Raw genomic sequence first — 9,366 nt, forward strand, 5'->3', positions numbered from 1 at the left:
CAACGTCGACACGCCGCCATGCCGCTGGTGCTACTGTCCGTGTGGCCACGCCTCCTTGGGACATCGCGGGGCACGCTGTGGCCACCAACGGGTGTGCATAGGCCCGATCTTGCCCTAGCACAACCTCTTGCCACCGATGATAATCCTAGTCGGTCGAAATGGCCTATGCCGAGCTTAGACATGATATTGACACTTGGTCCGAAGTCACAGATAGCTTCTTGAAAAATATGAGGTCCAATGGCGATAGGGATGACAAGTCTCCCTGGATCACCTTTCTTGTCAGGCAAGGTGTAATCTATCCACCTTCCCGCCGTTGGTTCTGTATAGTAGTAAGATGCATTGTGAATGTCAACAAGATTTACAGTTTCTAAATCTTCCGGCTACCCCGAAATCTTACCTTTATCGAATGGAGGAACAGCAGCCGCCAGCTGAGCTATTTGTGATTCTATCATTTTATTAAAGCTATGCTGGTTCTTAATGGCAGAAGCAAAGCTATTCATTCTATTATTTATGTTTTCTAATATTTTATCATTAGTAGCTACCCTCTTAGATAATCCTTTCATAAGTCTAGATTGGCCAGCAATTAATTCTCTCAAGGGTGGCTGATTGAAATTATTATAATTATTACCTTGAGGGTTACCTTGGTAGTTACCTTGGTAGTTCGCCCTCTGTTGTTGGTTCCATCCTTGGTTCTGTTGAGGACGATAGTAGTTGTTGTTGTTGACAAAGTTCATATCCTCTTGGATTTCAGGATAGCTATTCCCTTGTCTAGTGTTTCCACATACTTCACATGTCATGCGGGAATTATGAATGTGCATGACTTTTTGCTTCTCATTAGCTTGGTCTTCGAGCTTCTTTATCAGTAGGTCCATCTTGGCAGATAGCATATCTACTTTCTTGAGTTGATGCATACCTCCACCTTTCTTGTGAGTCTAAACACGTTCTTCATTCTAGCCTTGGTTGGAGGCCATCTTCTCCACAAGAGTGGCCGCAGTTGGAAGTGTAAATAACAAGAATGCACCTCCAGCAGTAGCATCCATGGTCTTACGGGTACTGTTCATCAACCCATGGTAGAACGTCTGCATGAGTAGCCAATTCTCTATCCCATGATGAGGACATTCTGATATATAGTCTTGAAAGCATTCCCATGCCTCAGGGACAGATTCATCATATTGCTGCTGAAAACTTGAAATTCTCCCATGCAGAGCATTGGTCTTGTCCGTGGGAAAGAACTTTGCTAGGAAGGCAGTGGAGTAATTATCCCATGTAGTGTTTCTGTCTTTGTTGGCGTAGAACCACTGCTTTGCCTTCCCCAAAAGTGAAAATGGGAAGAGACAAAGTAGTATGGCGTCCTGGGTTACTCCCTTGATGGTGAAAGTGCTACAGATCTCTAGAAGGTGTTGGAGATGTGCACTCGCATCTTCATGTGCCTTTCCACAAAATTGGCTCGCTTGCGCCATATTGATGAGAGCCAGCTTGAGCTCGAATCCATTGTCTCCCACATTAACTATGGGTCCAGTCCAGATGTTGGTAGTGGTTGGAGCAGAGAATTCATGAAGAGTCCTATTAACCTTGGCTTCAAATTCTGGTGTTAAGCTTTGCCTTATATGGTTGTTTTTCAACTCTAAGGCTAAAACTTTCTTTGAGTTTAGCCTTAGTCCTCTTAAGTAGTGCTTCTGGATTGTCAATGTAGTTTGTCGAAAGGTCAAAACTGGTCATACATTACCCTACATAAGATTCACAAGTAGACAAAACAAGGGTAAGCCTATTTGAGTAGAGGCCAATGGTTATTTCGATCACATAAATAAGTATAAGTTTATCAATACTTCCTTTGTCTAGCAACCTTCCCCGGTAATGGCGCCAGAAATGCTTGTTGGTATTTATTAACTTGTCACTTGTTTTAATAGCCACCTATTAATTACCTACATCCCCTAACATTACTTTACTAGGTTGTCATCCCTAGTGATGGTGCTAGAGATGCTTGTTGGTGCTGTCTAGCATCGCTACTAAAATGATACTAAGTAGTTCTTTATCATCTTATGTGACTAGAAAGAATATATAGATATGGATGAAAAAAGGATCTACAAGCACACAGATAATATACCATTGTAGCACTTCACCCGAGAATATTCCAAGTATCATTATTTATATTTTTACCATAGGGAAGGTCTAGCATGGACAAGTATTGATAACTTATACTATTGATGGAGAAGTAAACCATCACCAATATTCTACTCATAACAGGGGTAAGTCATATGATAAGATATATATATAATAAGTATTGATTAATGATAATGATAAATCACTCAGAGTACTCATTTCTATGGCATTAGCATGGTCAGGTAGAATATTAGAGAAATAATTTCTAAGTCATCCTTAATTACAAGTCAAAGAATACATTAATTAGTGCAATTACACCTAGTAATTATGGCTAAGATCATCTTCATATCTACATATAAGGGATATTACTATGAAAGAATAAGAACAGAGCTTATCTTCCTTCGTAATTAGATCCTACGTGCTACCTACATCGGAGAGTGGACTACAAAGGACTCAACGGGAGTGTCACATCTATGATCTACCACATGACCTAGAATATAGGGTGTATTCGCAGGTAAACAATGTATAAGCACCACGCTTACACAATGTCGACCACCCACTCATGGTACCTTAGAGTGAGTGCTATACGAACTTATGCAAGAACATGATGATAATCCAACTATACTAAGCATATAATCAAAGTAGATGATAAACATTATAACGAAGAACATGAATACTAATGTTGTCATAATAATTGTAGCAAGCATATAAAAATAATAGAGATACAAAAGAGAGAGGGGGTACAAAGATTATATCGAACCACGCTCTTGACATGATCGGGAATCCAAGCGAAGCCTGCTTGTCTCCCTATAGACCTAGCCTAACTAGCTATGCCCTAGAATATGCTAGACCTCTGAGGATGATTAGGGTTTCTATCTTCTCAAATGACTTGATGCCTTTAGGGGGGTAGGGGTTGATATATATAGGCCAAAGCGTCCAACGTGAGCCCTTAGATCAAACCGACATAAGGAACGACGTAGATGCAACCTAGGAGGCGGTGGAGAACTGACATTGCAATATGGAGGCTGACAGGTGGGCCTAGGGGCCGGGCGGCCTATAGGTGGGGCTGGCCGGCCCTACCTGGCAGCCTCTGCCTCTCTACCTCTGTGTGGAGTCCTCTTGAGTCTTCTAGAGTCTTCTGGTGTCCGTTCTGTTGTGGATAAGCGTGATTAAATCTAACATGTAGGTTCACCTTGATGGTTTTCTAGATAAACCCTGTAGAAATAACAGATTCACCAAAACTCATGGAATTTGTTAGTTTAAACCCCTAGACCTTTGTTGGTGATCTCAATTGTGCCCTTATATATGTTTTATTGATGGTTTATAATGGTTGTTAACTACCATCAATAGTTGCTTATGCATGTCCTCTCTTTGTAGTCTTAGTTGGTAATTGTTTACGCTAAGTGAACCCTAGCAGTCCTAGCCCTCTTTTGTAATGTGATTTGTGTTGCTTTCTTGTTAAACACATAATCAACTTGTTAACCAAATAATTAAAATGCTTTGTGAAGCGTAACCCTAGTTGTACCATGAAGGAAAGTTGTACTCAACTTTCTTCGGTTAGTTTAGTTCTATTCTGCCTTTGTGTGTCTTTCATCATACATCATGGCATGCATTTCATCATGTTAAACACGCATCATTTATTACATGTAGTGCATACGAGAGTGACAAGGCCCATGTTGATGAAGTTTCGGAGGAGGTCCACACCCATGGTGTTGGTGCCTAGTCTAACTCCTTTGATCCACCGTGGAATCTAACCTTCTTTGCAATGCATGCAAGCCCCAGAGCATAAACCCTTCTCTAGCATTTACTAATCTTTATTACACTTTAAGTCTTGTGAGATGTGCATTAAGTAATTAGAAGTTGGTCGAATACCGTTGATGCATGATTACCTTGATATTTAGGTATCCATAGTTCTACCCTGTTAGAATGAATAGGACGATATCTTTAAATGCTTAGTAATGTTAGACTTTGGTAGAAGTCGAATGATGGTTTCATTGTTCGCGAGAAATAGGTTTACCTCAGCTCTGCTTTTGGGTCATGTGAATATCATGATAATGATAATGCTAAATTGAGATCAGGCGAGACTTGGTCTTACGAGTTCTTGGGCAAATAGGTTCACCTGGTTGTGCTTGTCCCGTCTGTGTCGATTGAGGACCGTACCATTGTAGGCCACCGTGTGGTCGAGACCTTGTAGTACTGGCCACATACTCCGGTAAGCCTAATGCATTGACTATTCCATTATGTGAAAAGACAACTATGCACTGGGCGAGGAAGATGGTGAGAGTAGCGTGTACATATCATGTGGATCCACCAGGAGTGGCATAGGGAGGTGGAGTAATGTGCTCTCGGGCAGCGCAGACCGGTTCACGTTTTGAAGGGTCCAAGTGAAGGTTGATATATAAAATTCCAAAACTAGGACCTGCATATGTCGGGTGGTAAGGAAACCCCAGCCGGGCCTAATCGATTCGAATCGTTGCGCTCCTTGGTTATGGAGACTTGATCCTCTGACTTACATCGTAGTTAATCAATGAAATATGATTACTTATGGTTACAAGATGATTTAAGATGAGTTGAGATGCTTAAAGAAGTGATTGAGCTAGATCAGGTGTAAACTGGATATTACTAATGACACAATACCCAGCTAAAACATTGAAAGTAAGGATCCACTTGTAGTAAGATTTTTTGTAAAAGTTATTCTTGCTTCAATCTTTCCTTTAAGCCTGCATACTCTTGGAGTCTTTTTTTTAGTCGGATAAGACTTGTTGAATACCCTCAAGTACTCAGGGTTTGTTAACCCCTGTTGCAAGTTCTGACTTATGCTGCTAATCGAGGTCATGTCAGTAGGCTTGACATGATCCGACGTTCTTTTCTACCCTAGGTGCTTCATCTAAGTTGCTTCTATAGATCTACTCACCTTTTGGAACTTAAGTTGAGTTTCTACTTGAACATGTTTTGTAAACTAATATTATAAGTCTTCCACGCTCCAATATATGATATTTTTGTAACAAATGTTGTAATGTTGTGGTAACTCCATGTTGATCCTGTATGAGTTGTAAAATGTGGATGATTCGGGGTTCCCCGAGGACTCCCGACAGACTACCGGAGTTATCCGGCTCTCGTGTGCAGGAGTCATAAGTCTTTAGGACAATGACATGTGCATATGGGCCATATAATTTAGGTGGTTCTGCCACTCCGGTGGAGGCACAGGTCGGCCTCGAGGGCAGGGAGTGGAGGGGAGGTGGATGACAAGGGCGAGGTGGTGGGGGAGGAGGTGGCGGGGGGCGCCGACGACTGGGAGGTGGCCGGCGCCGCCGCCGCCGGCTAGGTCAGGCTAGGGTTCTATTGGGGTAGGCTTAATGGACCTTGCAGGTTGGTCCTGGAGTTGGGAGGAGAGAGAATGTGGATGAGGAGGGGAAGGAGGTGCATGGGGAGGAGGGGGCGGGGGGCGCCGGCGGTAGTGGCGGTGGCGTGATCAGGACCCTCAGGGTGTGGGTCGAAGTCAGGGGTGTGGGTCGCTCCGTGAAAATATGTCAAATAATATAGTGTGATAGTAAAAGGACAAATAGCTTTGACAGCAAACATGGAATAGATGTGACTGAGTCAATCTAGGACTGATATTTTTTTCCCCTGTGACCAAAGTGTTCGCGTACATCTTGAATTCTGGATGGAATTTCAGCCAGAATGGTGACACGACTACCGCGAGAATCGTTTAGGCCTACCGAACATTCGTGTACTACGTATTACTGCGCTGAAGGGCAGCTGCGTTTATCCTCTGATGGGAAGCTGTGGGTGGAAGCTCCGAGGCTGAAGCGAGAGGTGTGTTGTTGTTAGTAGTAACTGCTTGCAAAAAAGCAAAAGCAACCGATGCATCGAGAGTTCCAGACACGGAGTCACGGACACGCCCGCACCAGTTCGCCGCAGCTCGAGCCAAACAAAACCCACGACGCCACTGGACCAACAACCCCCACGTCCTATAAAACCACCCCACCTGCTAAAGCCCCGGTCCTCACTTCACTTGTCACGGCCACAAATCACAACCAGCTCAAGAACAAGAACCCAACCATGGCTTCTCCCAAGCTCCTCCTGCTCGCCACCTCGCTCCTGAGCTGCGGCCTCCTGGTCGCCGCCGACTACGCCCCAATGACCCTGACCGTGGTGAACAACTGCCCCTACCCGGTGTGGCCGGGCATCCAGGCCAACTCCGGCCACGACGTCCTGGAGGGCGGTGGCTTCTTCCTCCCGCCGCTCTCCCACAAGTCCTTCCCGGCGCCGGCCCTCCCCTGGTCGGGCCGCATCTGGGCGCGCACGGGCTGCGCGGGCGCCGGCGCGCAGCTCCACTGCGCCACGGGCGACTGCGGCGGGCGGCTGCAGTGCGGCGGGCTCGGCGGCGCGGCGCCCGCGACGCTGGCGCAGGTGAACCTCCACCACGGCGGCAACGGCAAGGACCAGACCTCGTACGGGGTGAGCGTGGTGGACGGCTTCAACGTGGGCCTGTCCGTGACCCCGCACGAGGGCCGGGGCAACTGCCCCGTCCTCGCCTGCCGCAAGAACCTTACCGAGACCTGCCCCGGCGAGCTGCAGCTGCGGTCCCCGGCGGGGAGCGTCCTCGCGTGCAAGAGCGGCTGCGAGGCCTTCCGCACCGACGAGCTGTGCTGCCGCAACATGTACAACAGCCCGCGCACCTGCCGCTCGTCCAAGTACTCGGAGTTCTTCAAGCGCGAGTGCCCGCAGGCCTTCACCTACGCGCACGACAGCCCCTCCCTCACCCACGAGTGCGCCGCGCCGCGCGAGCTCAAGGTCATCTTCTGCCACTAGAGCTCAGAGCTCGGAGATCGGAGGGGTGGGCGCGCGCCCGTGCGCCGTCGCCGTCGACAAGTGTCGCTACTCGCTAGTACTAGTAGTAGGATTTGCGGTGCGCGTGTTGTCTAGTGTGTGCGCTTCTGTGCTGTAATAGCTATGGGCCTATGGGCTGTGCTGTGTTCTTCTGTGGGCTGTAGGTACTGGGCTACTGGCCGTTGGATGTACGTACTCCGTATGCGTTCTGGCTGCAGGCCTGATGTGATGCTGTTGCTGCTTACAATTTGCAGTCTGAAATAAAACTTGTAGATTCAAGATAATATAATAGAAAGAATCTAAAGTGTGGTAGAAAGACACTTTATGATTCCAACCCGACCCTTTCATTTAAGGCTTGATTTTTTATTTTCTTTAAGTTCGATGAGCAATGATCGTTCGCGCATGTTCAAATGTTGAATCACTTGCTAAACTCCGTAAATCATACTACTAAGAACTCCGACCGAGTACATTCATTGCGCCTTCGATGAATTCTGCAGTCTGCACCTTCTCTACTCTACTCATGAACTGCGCCCATGGCCCATGGGTAACTCGTAACTTGAGTGCTTTTTTCTCTCTCTTGGCTCTTTTCGCTGTTCGGCCCTCGATGGCTCGATCTCGATGCAATATTTCTGCATCTTGGTGAGTGGGGAGTGGTGCCGCCTTGTCCCTTCCCTATTCCAATTTTTGGCAGCTTTTTCTCTGCCTTTTTTTTATCATGGGATCCAGGGATCGATGCGTCTTGGCGCCTGCCCGTCTGCCCGCTGCCTCGCTGCTCCGAGTCTACTGCTATGTCACAAGGCTTACGGAATAGTACAAGAGTTCAGCTGGATCAAGAGACGGTGCAGTGAGATTGGCAATTTGGCATCTTTGTCATCTGTGGTAGCCTTCTACGAAGGTCTGTTCACTAAGAGAACGTGGGTTAGTTATTTTGATAGTATATATGCAAATATTTCCAACATATATGCTCATATGCATATGCATTATTCTCAACGGACATGCAAAGATTGATGAAGCCGGTGCATGAGCTCGGTTCATCCTCCCCGTGGCGGACGGTAGGGCAAGCTTTAGGAGGCAGAGCATCGGAAGCGGTGAAAGGCCGGAGCGCGTGACTGCACGCAGAACTTGCTGTACAGTAGGTAGTAGCGCCGCTGTAGGTGAAAGGGAAACCGCGAACGTGGATGGTCCCTAGGAAGTGGATAAGAACGTACAGTACACGATCATAAGCAAATGGAGAGCTGTGTGCCTGTGTCCGAATTTTTTATTTTTTAACTTTTTAAAAAAAAATCACAAATATGTCCGTGGAGGTAAGATTTTAAAATTTGAACCCTTAACTGCTGGCGCCGAGCTCGGGGCCACGGTAGCGCCATGCACGCTGACATAGCAGCCAGCTCGGCGCCATGGATCTCAGCGTCAACGATCCTGGCGCCGAGCCCTCTTACGTAAGGGCCCAAGGTTCCTTTCTCTCTTCCTCTCTCTTTCTCTCTACCGTCCCCGCTCGCATCGTCCGCGCCGTCCCCGCAAACGTCGCCGCGCCCGCGCGCCCGTGCCGCCCCGCCATGCTCGCTCACGCGCCGGCGTCCGCGCCCGTAGTGCCACTTGGCGCCGTAACCCTGCCCTGCCCTGCCCCACCCGTCCGAGGCCTGTGCGCCCTCGCCGACTGTCGTGCCCACCCAGCCCGGCCACGGTCCGCTGTGCACTGCCCTGTCGTGGCACTCGGCACCCCGACCCACCCGTTCGCGGCCCGCGCGCCCTCGCCGGTCGTCCGCGGCCTGCCCCGCCCTGCACTGTCCGTCGTGCCGTGCCCGCCCCTACTCGCCACGCCAAGGCGCGCTGGAGCTCCGGCCCAGGCACTCCAAGGCGCTCCAGTGGCTTGCTGTTGCACTCCACCGACGCTCCATCGACTGCACAGTAAAGTAAGTTACTTTTTTCGTTTGAATTGGTAATTTAGTACTTAGTTAACAATAGTTAGGGTGTAATAGGTATAGATATTTAGATACATATATAGATACTTATGTTGGTATAACTAGTTTTCGTATATAGTTATTACATAGTTAGATACATACATAGGTATCTATTTAGTACTTAGTACATAGTATACATTTACTTATCTAAATACTAGAGACCTTCACGTTAGTAGTTAGCGTGTATTTTTTACTAAAGGACATGTGTTTCGTTACGTGTTTGAAATAGATGGACAACCTAGTGTCCCTATATCATGGAGGCACCGTTGAAAGCGATCGTTATAGATATGTTGAGTTTGTTGACATGCAAAGTGTGCCTGTGCTATTCAATGATAGACCTTCATTTAGTGAGATGGTTGCAAGGGCTTGGGAGGAGCTGCATTGCCTTGGAGATGATGATGATGGCATTGCAGTTGACAGTTATTATCTTCAATCATTGCCTCCATTCATGGCCATTTGTTCATGCGCTTCC

At 47.4% G+C, this 9,366-nt stretch overlaps 1 protein-coding gene and 1 non-coding gene across 2 annotated transcripts; both read left to right on the forward strand.

Annotated features, from left to right (window-relative positions):
- The first annotated feature begins 1,101 nt into the window (after positions 1–1,101).
- Positions 1,102–1,210, forward strand: LOC136531618 (small nucleolar RNA R71). Its single transcript, XR_010778073.1, has one exon. It is a non-coding gene; the product is annotated as a small nucleolar RNA R71 (small nucleolar RNA).
- A 4,901-nt stretch (positions 1,211–6,111) lies between these two features.
- On the forward strand, positions 6,112–7,266 carry LOC136531617 (osmotin-like protein). The gene has a single exon (XM_066524271.1). It carries the CDS (start codon positions 6,163–6,165, stop codon positions 6,913–6,915), a length of 753 nt encoding a protein of 250 aa, XP_066380368.1. The 5' UTR covers positions 6,112–6,162; the 3' UTR covers positions 6,916–7,266.
- The last annotated feature ends 2,100 nt before the right edge of the window (positions 7,267–9,366 follow it).

This window comes from Miscanthus floridulus, unplaced genomic scaffold (genome assembly GCF_019320115.1).
Source record: "Miscanthus floridulus cultivar M001 unplaced genomic scaffold, ASM1932011v1 fs_392_2_3, whole genome shotgun sequence".
NCBI classification, from domain to species: Eukaryota; Viridiplantae; Streptophyta; class Magnoliopsida; order Poales; family Poaceae; genus Miscanthus; species Miscanthus floridulus.